Genomic DNA, 21,602 nt, shown 5'->3' with positions numbered 1-21,602 from the left:
GGGGCTCCATACCCTGTCACGCACAGAGCAAGGTCGATCAGGGGGTTGGGGAGCTCCCCCCTGTCATGAACAGAGCAGGGCCGATCAGAGGGTTGAGGAGCTCCCCCCTGTCATGCACAGAGTAGGGCCAATAGGGGAGTTGGGGCACCGCCCCCTGTCACATACAGAGTAGGGCAGATCAGGGGGTTGGGGCACTGCCCTCTATCACCCAAAGAGCAGGGCCGATCAGGGGGTTGGAGCACCGCAACTGTCACACTCAGGGAAGGGCCGATGGGGAGGTTATGGCTCTACCCTGTCACACACAGAGCAGGGCCCGTGGGGGAGGGGGGTTGGGGTGCCACACCCTGTCACACACAGAGCCCCAGGGCGTTCAGGGGGTTGGGGAGCTCCCCCCTATCAGGCACAGAGCAGGGCTGATCAGGGGGTTGGGGCACCTTCTCCTGTCACGAACAGAGCAGGGCCGATAGGGCCGATAGGGAGGTTGTGGCCCCGCGGCCTGTCACACACAGAGCCGCAGGCAAATCAGGGGGTTTGGGCGCTGCCCCCGTCACGTTGATCCGGTGCAGGAGGCCTCGCGGCTCCACTGATCCCGGTGCTGGGTGGCATATTACCCTTTTACTATATAGGATAGAGGCCTGGTGCACGGGTGGGGGCTGGCTGGGTGTCCTGGATCAGGGTGGGAGTCCCCACTGGGGTGCCTGGCCAGTCTGGGTGAGGGGCTGTGGGCCGTTTTCAGGCTGGCGGGTGACTGAAGCTCCCAACCGCTCCTTTTTTTCTTTATTTTTTTTATTCTGTGCCAGCTTTAGCTCTGAGGCTTGGCTCCAGCTCTGAGGCCTCGGCTGCTGAAAGCAGGTATCTGGTTTGTTTGGGTTCTATAATCGAAACACTGTTTCAACTCCAGCTCTGAGATCCCGGCTGGCTGAAAGCAGGTTTCTGGGGTTTTGTTTAGCTTCTATATTTGTAACAATGTTTCAAACTGCAAGCTCAGAGGCCGGCAGCCGCAGGCGGGGAACGTTGGCTTCCTCCGTCACTGAAGCAAGCAAGCCTCCTGTTAGCTTCAAGCTGCCTGGCTGCCGGCCGCCACCTTGGTTGGCAGTTAATTTGCATATCGCCCTGATTAGCCAATGGGAAGGGTAGCGGAGGTATGGCTAATTACCATGTTTCTCTATTATTAGATTGGATGATCACCCTGATAAGTCTAGTACCCATCTGATATAATTCATACTTATTGCAATATTACTGACTATATTTCCTATGATCTACTTTATATCCTCATGACTATTTTTTATAACTGACTCTTAACAGCTCTTAGTACTTATCCTTCCTAGTAGAATTGGTGATACCAAGAAAAGGTAGGGACTAGGAGCTAGTTTTACAGAGTCTTAACTGAGGAATTCAAGGTTCTAGGTAATCAAGGTTATTATTTCTGAAAAATGCCTCCACTATTTTTATGTCTCTTATTTCAGTAATAATATGAAGCATAGATTTCATATTATAATCAAGAATTAGCAATTATCTTACAAATTATATCCTCACTAAGTAACTTCATCTTTATAAATATTGGTCTATATGTTTTGATTACTAATTGGCTCTATATCTGCATTGCCACCATTAAGTCAAGAATACAATATTTCACTTGTCTATTGCCAACTTTTATCATATCTAAAATTGGACGTCTGAAAATACAAGTTGTGCATTTAAGTTAAAATGTGTACTGTTGACCAATTTCCTATAGAAGAAGCACTAATCATAATAAAAATGATAGCCTTAACATGCTCTTAGGTTAAAAGAAAACAAGGGCAGGCATCTGGCCTATGTACTTAAGCAAATCTGGCTTATAACATATTTTAGATGATTTAAATCTAATATAATTTATATCATTGCCCTCTTCCTTAATAATTCAAAATTTTAAATCTTTTTGAAGAAGTAAAATATTTAAACCCTTTAAATCTATTTTATGTTACAGGATTTCATTAAATCACTGAGGATAAATTTTTTATGTAAAAGCTGTATAATAAATAGCTTCAGGACATTTTAAAAATGTATTTTTAGATACATGGAATTAAAATTTTTTATTCTGATCGAGAGTACTAGTCTTATAAGAACAAAATATTGAAACTATTGAAACAAAAGTTCAAAAAACAATACTTAACCTATCTAAATAGAATTTAATAGAATTTATTCTAGTGTGTTGCATCCAGTGCTATGACACTATGACAATCCATTTCTACTCCAGTCTATTCTTCCTCTCCTCTCCTCTCCTCTCCTCTCCTCTCCTCTCCTCTCCTCTCCTCTCCTCTCCTCTCCTCTCCTCTCCTCTCCTCTCCCCCTCCCCTCCCCTCCCCTCCCCTCCCCTCCCCTCCCCTCCCCTCCTCTCCTCTCCTCTTCTCTCCTCTCCTCCCTTCCTCAACCCTCCCCTTTCCCCTCCCCTCTCCCCTCCCCTCCCCTCCCCTTCTCTCCATAATGTTGAGAATAACATACTGATTACATTTTTTAACTTACTAAAGGGTCACAACCAATAGTTTGGAAAATTCCACCTTTTTAAAATAAATATATTTGAATTACATGGATACATTACATATTTAGAAAGTTATTATATATTGATATGAACAATTCCACTTATTAAGGAAAATAACTCTAAAGCTTGGCTAAAATATGATAAGAGTTATACAAATCAAGTTCAGCATCTTAGATAATTTAAGATCCTGGACAATTAGATCTACTACATAATCATAATTCAGCTGTCAGACAGTTTTTCAAGTTCTATAAACTCAACATTATAAATAATCTTCTACTCATGCTGCTAAAAATCCTTTTGTAACCTATGTCTTTTAACCTTTATAGTCTTTTTCCCCACCATTCTTCTAGCTTATGCTATCTCCAACAAGTACAGAACTTTTCAGATGATGTATATTTTGTTCTTTTAAAAGATAACTGAGGGAATTAAAAATAACCGAAATGAATCTAAAGGCTAACATAGGCAGTTAATAACTCTCTTTCACTAGCATACAGTGTTCAAAGATTACAACCTATAAATGCCAAGTGTATTTCATAAGTAGTTTTATAGTTTAGCCATGTTGAAAGAATTGGAAAGACATGGATTTTCCTGAATGTGTTTAGAGCTTCTAAGTTCTAATTATTCATCATCATTGTGGATTCTGTCAGTATTCACTTATGTGGTTCATAGACATATATATTTGCTTAGAATTATAGATTTAGTTTTACATTGACATTTCCACCATTAAAGGCATCATAAAGCAGTACTGAAAATGATGTCTTACATGAATATTATTGGGATGGTCAGAATATGATAGCTTATGTACATTAATCACAGGTGCTCAATGACTATTTGTCCAATATAACTGGATTCTCATAAGCTTTGTATTTCTTCCAATACCCAAGATGGGAAACTCAATTAAAACTATAGAAGTCTTTCTTGAATTTATTTGCATTATATCTTTTTTGGAAATAGATTTTCACTATGAGTAATAAGGTAGCTATTTTTAAATATTTTTCAACAAATAATATTAGCATATATTCCAGAACAGCAAATGGTTATATAAATAATAACAATTGTATTAGTAAATAAAAAATAAAAATAATGTGCCTTTATCTGCATATTTTCTAATTTAAAAAAATGAAATGCCAGAGTTAAACATGTATGCCTTCTTCATTTGCCATGCTATTATATATTATATGTAAATTTTGTTTACATATAATCCTAAATAGCTTTTTACTAGTGCTTATAATTTTTGACTTATGAGTTATTTTATCATTAGTACTTCCATTTATAAATTGTCTTTTTGCAGTAAATTTAGAGAGAATTGATTGTAATAGTCTAGTTATGTCACATTATCATCATTCTTACTGGACACTTTAAAAAGTAATGTTTTAAAAACAAAATAATTGCGGGATATTTCTTTAATAATACTCTTAATTTATTATTTATCAAGTTTCTTTGTTTAAAAGTGGATCACATAGTCAAGAATTAAATTTTCAATAGACTTTAAAATAACTTAGAATTCATTTTAGAAGAAAAGAATTATATTCTGGTAATTTTAGTATGGCAGTATATAATGAAGATTTTGATTTTCTTATCCAGATAGAATTCTTTAGTAATCTATTTATTCTTAATGGTAGTATAAGTAGGAGACACTAAAGTGATGTCTCTACTATGATCAATATGCCCGTAATATTAAAAGTCAATAATACATATTATTCAGATAAAGTGCCCTACTCTTAATAGAGACAGTAACCCACTTTCACATGCCAATATTAAATACATTTTACATGAGCTCAAAGTCCTCCATTTTTTTTATCTTCACCCAGGGATATGTTTATTAATTTTAAAAAGAGAGAGGAAGCCAAATAGCTGGTTTGGCTCAGAGGATAGAGTGTTGGCCTGAGGACCAGAGGGTCCCAAGTTAGATTCCAGTCAAGGGCAAGTACCTTGGTTGCAAGCTCCTCCCTGGGCCGGGCCCTGGACCAGGCTCCTGCAGGAGACAACCAATTGAAGTATTTCTCTCACATCAATGTTTCTGTCTGTCTTTCCCTCTCTCTTCCACTCTCCCTAAAAATCAATGGAAAAATAACCTCGGGTGAGGATTAACGAGAGAGAGAGAGAGAGAGAGAGAGAGAGAGGCAGAGAGAGAGAGAAACATTGATCAGTTGCCTCCTCTACTCGCCTTGACCAGGGATTGAACCCACAACTTAAGTGTTCCCTTACTGGGAATAAAACCCACAACCTTTTTGGTGTATGGGATGACACTCCAACCAACTGATCCACCAGGCTGGGGCAAGTCTTCCAGTTTTAAATGAAGATGTTTAGGCTATTTACTGAAGAATAACTTGTACAAAGTGCACAAGTCATACATAGATCACATACCTTGTACATGTCCACAGAATGGATGCATCTACATACCCAGTCCCTAGATCTGAAAGCAGAAAATCACCACCCCTTAAGCTTCCGTCTTGCTTTCTTCTCAGCACCCTGCAAGGCTAACCACTATTTCCATTTCTGACAATAGATAACCATTTTACTCACAACCTAAAATCGAATCTGTCTTCCAATGAAAATTTCTAGATTTTAAAATGTGTTTTACATTTGTACTGACAGTTAAATGTTATTTTTCATTTAATAGATCCTAAGTGGTGCCCTTCCCGAATTGGCCTGCAGCTAGAACATGGTAAGAGCCAACTTTCACTTATGTATTCATTTAATCTGGAATCCCTTTTTTGTCATCAATAGCTCATATTCATCACTCTTTAAATGGCAAGCATTGTAGTAAATGCCATAAATATATTATTACATATGATCCTTCCAACATGCCAGTGCTCAACTTTTATGAATGAGGAATTTTAGTCTCAAAGAGATAACTTTGCCACTCACTGTCAGTAGTGTATTGGAGGCAGGATCTGAACTAATATCTTTCTGTCTCTAAAGCTTTTATTGATCTAATAGAGGCCCGGTGCATGGATTTGTGCACTTTGAAAGAAAATTAATTATAAGAAATATTTTAATATTGCTATTCACCCTTTCTCTATAATAGAAGTGTCAACCAAATTCATGATCGACAATGACAAATGGAAACATAGGCGTGCTATTGGTGCCAGTGAGAGCTTTATATATATAGATAAATTTGCTTAATTAGACCTGCTTTCTGATGTAGCTAAACTTTTTCCAGCACAATGAAGCACCCCAACTTCTCTTTCAGGTAATTGTCAGCAACACAGCAGTAAATATCAACACAAAGCAGATTATTATTGTAGATCATGCAGGGAGAACAAAGGGTGAAATATTTAACTGCAGCAGTGTTTGACTATATTCTGCACAGTGAGAAAACCCGAAGTCATTTTCAAGTCTACCATTTCTTCCTTCTTTTCAGTTGGGTCAAATTTCTAAACTTTCTAAATCTCCGTTTTCTGGCTAATGAAAAGAAAATAGGATTCTACCAAGTCTCCTATCTACCTACTCCAGGACCTCTGTGAGGATCAAATGAAATGAGGCACAGGAAAACACTTCATAGACATTTGCTTAAAGTGTAAAATATTTGCACCTGGCTATAAAGCAAGTCGTGTTCCTGAGCTAAAGAAACTGCAAGGAGGCTAGTCACTAGGGAGAGGAAGCTGGGCGTTGCTATGTGACATCATTACCCAGCACCCACAGTGACCATTTCTGGGCTGGGCTGGGCTGGGGGCCGCATTTTGTGCCATGGGTCTCAGCAACATTGACTGTGATTTGGTGGGGTATTGCTCCAGGGTGGTGGCGGGGCCTGTGCCCCACTTGGGGGAAGCTGAGTGTTGCTTTGTCAGCGCCAGGTCTGCGATGTCGTTTCTTTGTAAATGGCCAGCATACATTACGACAGCTCCTGCATTGAGTGTCCGCCCCCTGGTGGTCAGTGCATATCATAGTGACCAGTCAGACAGTTGGAGGACACTTAGAATATTAGCCTTTTATATATATAGATGCTTCTGCCTTCTATTATGTTCTCAGGAATACAGGTTATCTCTTTATCTTTTTTTTCCAGTTTTTGCTATATTAAACCATGATACGTGAAGTAAACAGGAGCAGAACCAATTAAATTACAGGGGGATTATTATATCATTTATTAAGCTTTAAGTTTCAATTCCTATTCTCTATTTTAAAAATTTACAAAAATTTAATAGTTAAAAATGAGTCCTGCTAAGAATCACTGTTATTGACATTGGACTAACAAGCCCCTGAAATTTGATTTGTTAAATAAAAGTTGTGGATAGATTGTAAATTTTAGAGGAATACTTAATCAAAGTCCATAATAATAAGGGGCATCTTAAGAAATTCCAATCTCTAAATTTTTCAATGCAATGGTGAACTGCATTTTTTTCTGGTGCTTTTTAAGTATTTGGACTATCATTTTTCAGATAACATATCCACATATGAACACATAATGACTTCCTTGCATCTCTCTCAGATGTTGCAGTTGTTCTCATTGCTATGGTAGACATTCCTCCTTTGCCTGAGACCTCTATCTTGAAAACAAATCCATGTTAGAATCACATGTTCTTGATAGTCTCGAATTCTTCCAAGTTCAAATGTTCAAGACAAATTCTCCTCTGGCCAGAGTTTAAAAGGGAAATCATTGTCTTGTTTATTTTTGTCTTTGCAGGGCCTAGTATGTGCCAGGCACATAAATGCCTTTCAACACATGGATTGTGAAATAACAGAAAATGAAATAGGAGTAGTATTTTCTGAAATTGACTCATATAAAGAAGACTCTGAGAATGTCACAGACATCAATGTCAAATGTAATTGCAATTTGAAAGACACTATAAGGGACTGGGAAATATGTGTTAGTTCAAAATTCCTGGTAAATGTGAACTTTTTACTTGCCCCACATATTTATTTACCTAGTTGAGTGTACCAGTATGTGATCTGAATGAAATACAGCCAAGTGTCCTTGGATATGAATGTGATGATGTATTAAAAAAGAAAAAAAAAGAGTCAATTAACTTAGTAAGATAAGCATACTATGGTTCAAAGAAGAGTTTATTTGGGGTAACTCAGAATTTTAAACCTGACTCTCTGCTTACCTATCTACAGAATCTTTTTTGTAAAGTGGAGCTGATAAAGAACCTAACTTATTTTTTGTAAGATTTTATTTATAAAACACTGTTGTTATGATTTGCACATGGTAGATGCTTTAACAATCATAGTTATAATTATAAACACAGTTATAATATTCAGAAAAAAACACTTAACAGCAAAATTATTCAAGGCATGAATATTTACATATATAACAGAATATATTTGCCAGAATGATTATACTACAAACAATGATATCATGTGAATTTAGTCTTTTACAGTTTCCCCACACAAAACTCTTCACTAAAACATAAATAAATTGTAAGCATTGATTTTTATGGGGTAAACAACAAACATTTATTGAGTTTAATGGCTCTGCTGAGCTTGGGTAGATGAGTTGGCCTTACTTGGCTAGGCTTACTAGTAGTCATGCAGCTGTAATCAGTTGATGAATTGTTGGGGACTGATTGTTCTAGGATATTCACAATTGCAACCACTGCTCTAGTTCTATGTGGTCTCTCATGCTTCAGGAGAGTGTTATGAAGTTGTTGTCATGGTGGAGTCAGGGGTATAAACAAATAAGCACAAGCACTCGAGAATTCCTGAGGCCCAAGTTTGGAACTGGCATCTGATTCCTTGCCTTGCATTCTGTGTGCTAGAGCAAGTCACTAGTCTAGCCCATATTCAAAGGGTGAGGAAATAGACACCAATTCTTATTAGGAGGAATTAAGAGTCATATTGTAAGTTGATGGATATGGAAATTGTGAAGAATCGCAGCCATGGTTGCAATAAATCTGTCATACAAACTGGACTCAAATGTGTGCTCCCTTCTCACTTCATTAATTATCAGGACTTCATAATGTCCTGGAAGTAGAGGGTTGAATTTCTGATTCCTGCAATCATTGGCTTTCGACAATAGAAAGGTGAAGCATGGGTAAAGTTGGCCCATGTCTTCCTATCACTGCTCCAACCATCCACACCCTTTATATAACAGCTTTGACAAACCCTTAGGCTCAGAGGCATACACCTTAGTATCTGGACCCTTATTGAGAGGAAATGCCCATGGAAGATGTATTGCTTGAGTTAACTTATGCAGAAAACACAAGGGCCTTAATTGGCTGAAGTGACATAAGAAATAATGGTATGGGCTCACATTAGACATGTTCTCTTGACCCCACATATTCCTCTCCCTTTGGAAAAGGACATAGGCATGGAACACCAAAGACAGGGGTCCCTGATAACTGAGTCTAAGAGTGGTAATAAATATATATATATACACACACACACACACACACACACACACACACACACATATATATATATATATATATATATATATATATATATGCCTACACGACCATTATGACCCGACGACCAGACGACCGGCCCATAGCTATGACACTTACTGACCACCAGGGGGCAGTCACTCAACACAGGAGCTTCTCCCTGGTGGTCAGTGCACTCCCACAGCCAATCTCCCGTGGCTGGCCAACCTCCTGCGGTCTCTATCCCGGCCTGGCCTGCCCGATCGGCCCTGATCAGAACTGCGCAAGATGGCCTCCATCGGCCCCAATTGCCAGCCAAGCCGAGGGACCCCACCTGTGCACTAATTCGTGCACTAGGCCTCTAGTTAATGATATGTCTGGATTCTATCAGGTTGTTTTATTGACATATCATTTGATGGAACCACATTTTAAAACATAATGACAGCACTCTGTTCCTTGAAGTTAGCAAAAAATAGATAAAAGAGTAGAAACTGATCGCCTCCCCAAGGATGTCCACAGGGCCATGTTGGAAAGATGTTTTCAGTACACTTTCAAGGAATGAAATGCCATCAGAATTCTTTCTTTTTACATTATTAACATACCATGTTGTTATACGTGATTGTCACACCAACATTGCTGACCATTTGGATACCAAAGTCTTTACCTTGATACATGCTTCCAATCATGTGCAACAAATTATCACAAATTTAGCAGCTTAAAATAACACTAATTTATTAGCTTGAAGACACAATGTGGCTGGATTCTCTGCTCAATAACCTTTGCTGTATATTTCTCTAACTACTTTGAAATTCTGGAGTGCTAGAAAGTTCTGTCTTTGTTTCCATTGTCTTCTTTTAAAACTGAATACATAAATAACCTCATCAAGCCTCATGATTTTAAATTTTAATGATTTTCAAGTACCTATAGAAACATCTATCCAACTGCCTACTGGACAGCTCCCACTTAAATGTCTAATCGTTATCACACACTTAACACACCCTAACTAAAATCTTAATTTTCACCCACAAATCCTGCTCCTTTCTCAATCTTTTTCATGTCAGTTAATGAGGTTGCAATGCACCTTAGTGCTGAGGCCAAATATCTAAGGCCAGTATCTCATGAATCTTTTCTTCTCAAGTTAAATCTACTCTATGTTTAAAATATATCTGTGACTGGTGAATTTTTAACATTTACACAACTGCCACTTTAATCCAAACAAACATTATTCACCTCTTGACACATTCTAAGTTCCTCCTAAATAATCTCCTTGCTCTTTTCTTCTCTTTTTCACACAGTATCCACTGTGGTCTTTTTAGAAGGTAAACCCTGCCACTCCCCTGGTGCTTTGCAATAACCATTGAAATCATTTTACCCCAAATAATTTATCCTAGAATAAAATCATTTAGAGAACAATTGAGATGTTTATGTACTGACACCCAAAATTATACTTTAAAAGTACCTTATATTTTATCATGACATTGTCTAATGTTACATTTTCTTAGAACACAATAGGATATTAGATATTGGCAGTCTACTATGTTTAGATAGCATTGGAAAATTACTGTGCATTTGCAAATTTGCTAGATATATTTTATAAAATGGGTATATTCACATTTTATTTCACTTCAAAAATATACTATACATCATGATTTCTGTGTTAAATTCATCTTAGATTTTGTTGGTTGCTCATAAAATTTATCACTTTGCTTTGAAATTGTATTAAAATAATATTTCTTATTATTTAAGGTGGGCCTTTTCTGAAGGACTACATAACCATTCAAAGTGTTGCAGCATCCTCCATTGTCACACTCTATTTTACAGACCTAGGTCGGCAGGTCAGATGGACTACAGTAAGTATCAGTTTAAAATGCAATGTAAATGCCCCCACATTATGATGTGAAATATTTGCTGATGTGAAATATTTCTGTCAAATAATTTATAGTGAAACAAAATATTGTCCTGAATGGTGTGTTAAATTGTCCGTATTTACTATGAGCAGTGGCTAACATTCCATACAAGAATTGGAACAATGGAAGAAGGAACAATTGAAAGAAGGAAGATAAATTTCTTTTTATATGTTAGACTATCCAGTGACTGATGGCCTCATTTCTGCTCCCTCTATGCCTTGTCAGTTTAAATGGTATTTATTCAGCTTTCTTTCTAGGAGTGGTGATAAAGAAGATCCTTTCTGACATTGGAAAGAAGGGAGATAAAATATTCAGTAGAAATGGTCTAACAGGGGGCGGGCATTTTGGAAACTAAGAGTAAAGTAGTAAGACTTCTTTGGATGTTGTTTGGGCTCTACTTGGAGGAGAAGCTTTCAAAGTGGTAGTGATTATCTCCAAGTCATTAAAAGAATGCAGACTACACTAAAAGACTTGGAGGACTCAGAAACAGAAAATACTTGACAGCAGTTCACAAGTTTTGTGCTATTCATGAGTAATGGAATACATTCAGTAACAAGAAGTACTTGTGATATTTAGAAACAGAGGCAATGAAATGTTTAATCTAATAAATACTTTTGACACTGATATACAAAGAATAATGCAATCATTATATTTTTCAGTTAAATAAAACTTATTTATATTGTTTAGACTTTAAAGATTTTTTTCTGATTGTATTCTGTTAGATATCTGTGATGTGATTACACTTTTAATCATTTCTATTCAAAATGGCTTTCCTTTTTGCCAGCATTAGCAATCAAGTTTATCATCTATACTGCTTTGAGTTTTCCTTTTATCTAACAGCAATCAATTTTTAAATTATTACAAACAAAATATTTTTTGCATTATTATTTAATTCTCAAAAAGGGAAATTCAAGTTTGTGTTCATTCATTAAAATACTGTCTCATTCTCTATTTTTCTAACAATTTCTCCTTTAACATATATAATCTTCCTGCATATTATATATGTTACATATACATTCACTTTTTTGTTACTTTAGTTTCCAAAGTTTTTTGAGCTTTTGCATATTAGTTTGATGCACTAAAAACTGAGTTTAGAATATTGAGTCTTTATGAAGTGTATTATAATGTTTATAAAACAATCTATTGACAAAGGCATTGGGTAAGCAAAGGGTTTAATACTTAAATGTGGTATCCACAGATGTTTGCTAAAAGAGATTTTGAAAAGCAGATTTTGATCTGCAAAGGTTAAAACATTCAGAGTCTTTGTCTACATTTATGATGAAAAGGGAATTCTGTCTACAGAAGTTGTCGACAGAGTAAGTGGCATTAACTGTGAGTTCATTAGAAACCCCAGCTGCACCTTTGGATAAGCACTGAGGAGAAAAAGTGGTAAGGTAGAATTCTATGAAAATGCTACTAGAAAATTATGGCCTATCTGAGAGGAGAGTCATTTAGGTGACAGAGAGAACTCTGGAAATAGACTAGATATTTTTAAATCAATCCTATCGTTCACATAACCTTTTCCTCCAAATGAGTCACTCCTATTAACTGCTAAAAATATGCACATTACCTCCGCTTTATATCAACTAAATTATAAATAAAAGAAATACTTTATCACACATAACATTCTTGCTTATTTATAAAATATTAACATGCACTCTTAGAATAGAAGCATTATCATAGTGAAGTTTTTTGTTTTTGTTTTTTAGAAACAATCTCTTTAATTTAGCAAGGTCAATAATAACACTTAATATTTTGTATCAAGTAAGAGTGTGTTGTCACAGGATTATTGAGAAAATTACACTTATTGAAAGACTTAGGAGAACAGGTTAATATTATAAACTCCTCTATATAAATGCTAATAACTAGACTAGACTAAAGATCTTACAGTTTTCATCATTGTACATTCATTCATATTGCTATATGCAATTTGTTGCATAGATTCATGTATATACCAGCAATACCAGATACAGAATTTGTCCATGCCCACAAAGGACTCCTACATGTCACCCAATGTATGTTCACACACTCTCTTCCCTACCCTGGAGCAACCACCAATCTGCATCTCTATATTTTTGTCATGTGGTGAAAGCTATATAAACAGAATCAGTTTTTTGAGGTTGATGTTTATTTTTCTAGAAGTATATACCTTGGGAACCATCTGGTTGTTTTAAGTATCAATACTCAGCTCTTTTTTATTTAATAACTAGAGGCCCGGTGCACAAAAATTTGTGTACTCGGGGGGGAGGGGGGGACCCCTCAGTCGGCCTGTGCCCTCTCTCAGTCTGGGACCCCTCAGGTGATGACCACCTGCTGGCTTAGGCCCACTCCCCAGGGGATTGGGCCTAGATGGCAATCAGACATCCCTCTGGCAGCCCGGCAGCCCAGGAGATGTCCACTTGCCAGCGGGGAGCAGGCCTAAGCTGCAGTCGGACATCCTTAGCGCTGCTGAGGAGGCAGGAGAGGGTCCCACCACCACTGCTGTACTGGCAGCCATCAGCCTGGCTTGTGGCTGAGCAGAGCTCCTCCCATGTGAGAGCGCCCTGACCACCAGAGGGCAACTCCTGCATTGAGCGTCTGCCCCCTGGTGGTCAGTGTATGTCATAGTGACCAGTCATTCCTAGTCTTTCTGCTGTTAGGGTCAGTTTGCATATTACCCTTTTACTATATAGGATAGAGGCCTGGTGCATGGGTGGGGGCCAGCTGGTTTGACCTGAAGGGTGTCCTGGGTCAGGGTGGGGGTCCTGCTTGGGTGCCTGGCCAGCCTGGGTGAGGGGTTGATGGCTGTTTTCTGGCTGCCCGCACCCCCTTTAGGGTGGGGGTCCCACTGGGGTGCCTGGCCAGTCTGGATGAGGGGCTGAGGGATGTTTTCAGGCAGCTCGCACCCCCTTCATGGTGGGGGTCCCACTGGGGTGCCTGGCCAGCCTCGATGAGGGGCTGAGGGATGTTTTCAGGCAGCTCGCACCCCCTTCAGGGTGGGGGTCCCCACTGGGGTGCCTGGCCAGCCTGGATGAGAGGCTGATGGCTGTTTTCAGGCTGCCCACACCCCCTTCAGGGTGGGGGTTCCCACTAGGGTGCCTGTCCAGCCTGGATGAGGGGCTGATGGCTGTTTTCAGGTTGGCCAAGCCTGCAACTGAAGCACCCAGTCTCTCCTTTTTTTCTTTTTCTTTTTTATTCTGGGATTTATTTACCTTCTGTAATTGAAACTTTGTTGCAGCTCCAGCTCCGATGCCAGGCTGTCTGAAAGCAGGGTTCTGGGGTTTGTTTTGCTTCTATAATTGAAATATAGTTGCATTTCGGAGCTGTGGCTTTCAGGCTCAGAGCCGGGCGCAGCAGGTGGGGAACCTTGGCTTCCTCCATCGCCTGGGCAACCAAGCCTCATGTTTGCTTCAGCTGCGTGGCTGCTGGCCGCCATCTTGGTTGGCAGTTAATTTGCATATCACCCTGATTAGCCAATGGGAAGCATAGCGGAGGTATGGTTAATAACTATGTTTGTCTATTAATAGATAGGATATTGAATTATATGGATGTAGAAGAGTTTGTTTAACCATTCAGACATTGACAGACATTTGGGTGGTTTTCAGTATTTTGCTATTACAAATATAGGTGTTATATTTCAGTGTATATAGGTATTTCTGTAAACATAAATTTTTATTATCTGGGACACAGTGTTGAGTTTCAAGAGTACATTTTCTATTCTAGATATAAATTCTCTATCTGACATGTGGTTTATGAATATTTTCTCTCACTTTTTAACTTGTCTTTTCATCATGTTAACAAAATTTTGTTGTTACTGTTGTTGTGCAAAATGTTTTCAACTTTAATGCATTCTAATTTATTAATGTTTTTTCTTAAAGATCTTGCCTTCCTTGTCATATATAAAAATGTTGCCTAGTGCTGAATCTGGCAGTTTTGCTCCTATATTTTCTTCCAGTAGTTTAATAGCTTTATATTTTACATTTTAAACATAGTTTCTTTTTACCATAAAGGATTATGTATTTTTTATTGCCAGAGTTAACATTTTCTTTTAATTTGCCTCATGTGTTTCATAATATATTTTCTGTTTTGTTTTTTCCTTGCCCAATTTTGGATTTATTCTGGTACTTTCTTTTCTTTTAGACTCCCTATTATTTTGGTAGTTATAGCTTCTTTTTTAGTAACTCTAGTGGTTACCCCCATCATTACAATATGAATCTTAAAATATTAAATACTAATATAATTTGCTTGATATAAGTTTACTAATGGGAAGAGACTTCATAGATAGTTGAACAACTTTTAACATACTTGAACTCCTCCTGGCTTATGTCCTATTGTTGTGATATATTCTAATTTTACTAATTTTTTATATTATTTAAAGCAACATTATGTGGCCAAATTTAATTTAGATTTATCTTTTTATGACATTTTAGTTCTTCTTAATGGTGAGCTTACATGTAGAAAAATTATTCTTCCTGAATAACATCTTTAGTGTTTATTGTAGTTCTGTCACTAATGAATTCTCTCAATTCTTGTTCATGTTAAAATGTGTTAATTTAAGTTTTATTCTTGAAGAATATTTTTGTAGAAAATAATTCCATATCGGCAGTAATTTTTGCCTTTATCCACAAAACTTCATTATTTTGAGTTTTTGATGTCCATTGTTTCTGTTAAAAAGTCTACTATATGTCTCTGAAATTAATGTGTCTGACTTTATAATTTTCTTTTGATTGATTATCAGTAGTTGGTGCTCACAGTTATGTTTATGTTTCTATTTATCCTACTTTGGTTTTAGAGTATAATCCTGAGTCTATGGTTTTGCATATATATTTAACCTAAAAAATAGTTAGGATATTCTCTTTATCTTTTTTATTATTCTCTTTGTAATCTCCTTCTGGAGTTCATATTACATTTCAATATACCTTGTTTCATAGTTTTCAAATATCTGCTAAAATTCTCAACTTTGTCTTTTATTTCTTTTTAAAAAATATATTTTTATTGATTTCAGAGAGGAGGGGAGAGGGAGAGAGAGATAGAAATATCAATGATGACAGAGAATCACTGACAGGCTGTCTCTTGCAGACCCCCTAATGGGGATCGAGCCAGCAACCTGGGCATATATTCTTGATCAGAATTGAATCTAGGACCCTTCAGTCTGCAGGCCAATGCTCTATCTACTGAGCTTAATCGTCTAGGACTGTCTTTTGTTTCTTTAAATATATAAAAGACGCCCTAACCGGTTTGGCTCAGTGGCTAGAGCGTCGGCCTGTGGACTAAGGGGTCCCGGGTTCGATTCCAGTCAAGGGCATGTACCTTGGTTGCTGGCATATCCCCAGTGGGAGGCGTGCAGGAGGCGGCTGATCGATGTTTCTCTCTCATCAATGTTTCTAACTCTCTATCCCTCTCCCTTCCTCTCTGTAAAAAATCGATAAAATATATTTTAAAAAAATAAAATAAATATATAAAAGACAAGTTTCTTTTTCTTAGTATATCTCTGATAATTCTGTTAGGTGAATCTTCAGTGCATCTATTTTGAATTTCTGCTCTTTCTCTTGGTTTTGGTCACAATACCTACACTTCTTGTATAACTGCATATTTCAGCCTTAGTGAAGAAAAATTTGCAAAAAAAATTAAAGATAGCATGAGGCTGAGAGTAATGTTATCTTCTTTCACAGGTAACTTATCATCCTACAGATGGACCAACGTCACTATTGGGTCCAGGTCATTTTAACCCAATCAGTGATTCCAGCTGAGCTTCCGTCCCTGCAAAGATAGATCTATTTCAGATTTATCTTCACTCCTATGTATGCCCCTACCCAACATTATGTAGATTATATAAGGCCACCTCTACCTTTAAAAGATAACAAGCAACAGTTTTAAATCCTTGTATTCTCAGATACCTTCAAAAGATTTGGTGCTCTTATCAGACTGTGATTAGGCTTCAAGTCCCAGGTCAATCACTACACTAAAGCTCTGTTTAAAGAGTCTTTTAACTTTCTCATTTTTTGATGAGTTAGTAACTCTTTGAAGCCTAAAAAATATTTTTCTCACTGATCTCATTGGAATGCTTTGTTTGAATAGCCTTAAATAAAAGTCTGCATTATATGTTATTCATATAGTGGTTCAATTAAACACACAAACAAAAACCTTCTTCTAATATCACAGTAGCTTCAATAGTACTCATTGAGTGCAATGTGATATTACTATTGGGAAATGCTCTCATAATTTTAGTTTGTAGGTCTATCTTCAGAAGATTAAAGTTGGCATTACTTTATTTTCAACACCTGCAATTCGTTCTGTTCTCCACTATAAATTTCAATTTTAGAAAATAAGTAAATCCAGCAGCTAATAATTAAAAAGTTTTTTTCAAGAGAGAATGAAATGCATTAAGCACAACTTAAACATAGGGATTCTGTTATTGCCTACTTCCTTTTTCAACTTAGACACATAGCGACTTGAATGTTCCATAGAAGTTCCAAGAAATCACAATTATCTACTTTTCCCAGTAGAAGTAGTGAATTTAAAAAGCAAGACATTAGTCTAAGACACATAACTTTCTATAATGGAGAAACGTGGATGTAATTTGATATTGGAAATAAATTGGAATTTACAAGTGAAGATCTTCAGAGAAAAAAGCAAGTGCATCTGCTTTTTCTGATTATAGAAACTCTATTAAATTTTTGAATTATACTAGAGTTTTTAGGCCTTGTAAATTTGTCTGACTTGCGTGGGCTTATACCTGGCATATTTGCTTATTATTTTGGTTTTGGTTTTTCTCCTTTTTTAGAGGAAGAACAATTTCTTTTTCAGAAGGCTATCATTAATATTTGTCTATATAGCCCTTCTTTTTATTTATTCTGAAACTATTTTCTGATTACATTTCATGTTTATTAAAGCATATCTTCTCTCTTTTATTTGCGCCAAGTAGATGCATTGTCCAAATGTTAGTTCTGGTCATTTCCAAGTGCTTTATTCTTGAGTACTGTTTTAACCCCATGTTTTAGCATGAACAATACTTTTGATAGAATATCAGGCCTTCTAGAACATATTATTATAAGCTAGCTGTCTCTCTCAATTTATTTTTAGGAGACGATGGAGAGAAGATTGAAGTTTAATTTCCTCTGATCTAAAAAAACTTCACGTTTGTGATGGCATTTTGATTAACCTAATAGAGAGTGGTGTTTGGTCCAGGTTGACTGTTGTTCACAACATTTTTCATATCTGATGTATTAGCAAGAGCATTTGCTCAAAATTGTTTTGATTAGATGGTGTTGAAATAAATATTTTAAACTTTTTCTTGTAACAAACAATCACTTTCCTCATTATTTTAGAGTATTAACTAGACTCTATTTAGTAGACATTCAAAAGTGGTAAATATTTTTCTTCATATCTGAATAATCAGGCATGTTGTATGCCATAAATTAATATTGTCTTTCAGTAAAAAGTTTTCTTTTATACTGAACTTATTAGATGTTGCATCATTTTACATTTTTTATTTATTGATTTTAGATATAGATAGATATAGGTAGAGAGAAACATCAAGTTGTTGTTTCACTTGTTAATGCATTCTTTGCTTGATGCTCACATGTACCCTGACTATGGATTGAACCCACAACCTTGGTGTATCAGGACTATGCTATAACTAACCGAGCTATCTTGCTAGGGCCCTTAGATGTTACATTGTTTTTACCCTCATGTACAAGTCTTCCTTGTCTTCTGAGATGATAAATATTGTTAAAAGGAATAATTATAACTAGAAACACCAACATATATAAATAGCTATTTATATGTGTATGCATATATACATATAATTACATATATGTATGTGCATATATATAACATATATATCATATATTATAGCCATATAACTATACAAAATATTCACCAACTACTGATAAAAAAAATACAAGTTGTACTTAATGTTCACAGTTGCATATTTGAGAAAAACGCACAAGTTTTCTTTCTTGGAAATTAATAAAAATTGGCAAAGACAAGGTAGGAATGGCAGTCAAATTATCATTGCCATCTATGTCTCCTTTCTCCTCCCCATGAATGCATGCAGGTAAATTACTTTCCCTTCTTTGAAAATTCCAGGGAGTAACTTTAACCTGGCTTTAGCATAGAAACCAAACCGAATAATGGACAGTTACTGGATTGAAAAAACTATCAGAAAGCAGTTAGCTGCATAATTTTTTTGCAGTAATATGTTGTGGTTTCTAATAATATTTTCAAATCTTCTGATTGTCTCTCCATAGATGAGATATTTGTCACCACATATACAGTTGTCCCCAGCTCCAGAATCAGAGAGGAACCCTTTAAATTACCCATTCAGACTCATTAAAGTCTAAAACTTTCAAAAGAGAGAACTGTATTATATAAATTTGAATCAGGGTGGAATCAATTGAGTTCAACATTACATTGTCATAGAAAGACTAAAAAAAAAAAAAGATAAGACAGGAAGGCACAGTAGCCTATACCATTCAGTGACAGGGACAGTTCCCATAGAAAATGGAGTATGTATGTGTCTGGGAGACATGAAGAAATGTATTTATAACAGTTTGGTTATTTAAACAAAAACTCCCTGCACTATTTATGAAGAAATCATTACATTAGGTTTAATATTTATTTTTATTTTAAATTTACTATGTATATTTGTCCTCTTTATTTCTTGGATGTTTCTTTCAAGGGAGAATTCCTGTTATTTGCATCACCAACTCATGCAGTAGGCTAAATCTGTAGATATACCTATGGACAGAGCAAACCTTAATAACATCTATAAACATTTATTGTTTATTCTAAATTACTTTATTTTCAGGTATAATAACTAAACCTTAATAAAATCTATAAAAATGTGTTCTTTAATCTAAATCATCTTCTTACTTTCAGGTATTTTTGGCTGAATACACAGGACCCCTGTTACTATATCTCCTCTTTTATTTGAGGATCCCATTTATATATGATGTGAAAGAGAGCTCTAGAAGGTCCCGCCACCTAGTGGTACAGTAAGTAATACATATGGCACATATAAATTAAAGCATTGAACAAGGATACAGATATTATGTTAATAAGTGTTGTTTGTACAATCAATTACCATGCATTCAATTTTAGGGAAATATATTTAGGTAACCATGAATAATGTTTACATACCAACTTGCAAATTTATAAGCAAGGAATTCAATATAATTTAAAATAGAGGTAATTTAAGTTATTAATACTTACACTTAGCAAGAGAAATCTGGAAATTTAGAAATATCAAAAAAGCTTAAAATTATAAAGTGGAAAGGCCTTGTATAGAGCATAAAATATAAAACATTTCTCTAAAAATATGGACAACATTGCATAGGAAATACATGATTACCTAAGTCATAAACAGGGGGGAGGGAGGATTTTTAACAAGTTTCCTTTAGTAAGTAAAAATCCAAAGTAAAATTTTACTTTGAAATAAGACATACAGGGGAAAAAAAGAATAGGATAGTCATAAAAACAAAATAAGCAGAACATACAACTATGGCATTTTGTGGAAATAATTAACATCTCTCTCTCTCTCTCTCTCTCTCTCTCTCTCTCTCTCTCTCTCTCTCCATACCAAATTAAAGAGAAATACTGTTCAAGATACTACATTGAGATGCAAAAATGTAGGATTAACAATTTAACAGAAAGAACCTGATTAAATGAAAGCATTCTAAGTGAGTTAAGCAGATTTTAGGTCTTAGGGATACTCGAAGACAGAGAATGACTTGACTGTGAATTTGACATCTCAAATCAAGCTTTTCCTTGCCCTTAATGTCTGTACTCCAGCCGCACTGACCTCCCTCCTTGTCCTTATACCTCCCATGTCCCCCTTCACACCAGGCATTTACACATGCCATCCCTATTCCTCCATCCGCATCTCCTCCCTCTTCCTTATCTCTCACTCAAACTTCAAATAGAAGCTCAATATTTCGTACTCAGGGTAGCCATTGCGATTCCTTCCATGGCAAATATGCTACTAAAGTGCTTTTCCTTTATATGTTTTTACTTTAAAATTACATATTCATGATCATTTGTCTTTCCCTCTATAGAGTTAAAGTTTTGTCATGATATACTTTGATGTTCCATCTATCTTCACTGCTTAACACATTGTCTGATTTACAGGGAATATACAATAAAAATATTTTGAATGGTGAGGTAGATAAACATATTATATACATATTTATTTTACAATGCACTCTTTTAGAGTATAAAAGAGAAAAACCTGACATTGATGGGAGCTCTGAGGTAACTTTTCTAAGAAAGTTGCATTTGAACTTTTTCTTTGTTTTCTGGAAAGATGGTCAGGTCAGTATAGAACAGGTTGCTCAGGGGCCTTTGGACAATAACATGTCTTTCTTTTTGTTAAGTGAAGAGAATAACCAATTCATTTGGTGAAGAGTTAATAAGGAGAATGCAATTACACTCAGTTTTTAGACCAAAGATATAACATGTACCAGATTTATAGCACAGCATGGAAAAGGGACATCCCCTCACCCCCGCCTGGTAGTCTCAAAGCAATTGGATGACTGTTGGTTACTATTCTTAAACACAAACACATCATATTTTATAACCTCTCAGTAATAAATGTATTTTTGCAACGTAGTTCAAAATAGCAAATATGTTGACTTTATATGAAATCATTCCAGAGCAGAAACACACAAATACACAAACTACTACTGAAATGTAAGTGTCTAGTAGAGCTCTATAAAATAATCACAAGGCTCCTAAGGCAAACACATTTCAGGATGGATGATATACTTTCTTATGGTTAAAAAGATCAAATTTCAAATTCTATATTCACTTGCCACATATTCTAATGTTAATTCTCCCAAAACGCTTTGAATCAAATCACAGTCAAAATATTTTTCAGGTAGGTTTAGA

General features: G+C 36.2%; 1 protein-coding gene across 1 annotated transcript in view; it reads left to right on the top strand.

Moving 5' to 3' along the window:
* The window catches only part of TECRL (trans-2,3-enoyl-CoA reductase like), an 82,095-nt gene that overhangs the window by 41,669 nt on the left and 18,824 nt on the right, over window positions 1–21,602 (top strand). Inside the window, exons 3-5 of the mRNA XM_006095638.1 lie at window positions 5,142–5,186; window positions 10,573–10,676; window positions 19,596–19,711. Coding sequence (XP_006095700.1) covers window positions 5,142–5,186; window positions 10,573–10,676; window positions 19,596–19,711 — 265 coding nt within the window. The remainder of the gene's footprint in view (window positions 1–5,141; window positions 5,187–10,572; window positions 10,677–19,595; window positions 19,712–21,602) is intronic.

The sequence above is a fragment of the Myotis lucifugus genome, unplaced genomic scaffold (assembly GCF_000147115.1).
Source record: "Myotis lucifugus unplaced genomic scaffold, Myoluc2.0 scaffold_159, whole genome shotgun sequence".
Taxonomy (NCBI): Eukaryota; Metazoa; Chordata; class Mammalia; order Chiroptera; family Vespertilionidae; genus Myotis; species Myotis lucifugus.
Note: the sequence above shows the minus strand (reverse complement) of the source record. Positions and strands in the feature narration are given on the sequence as shown.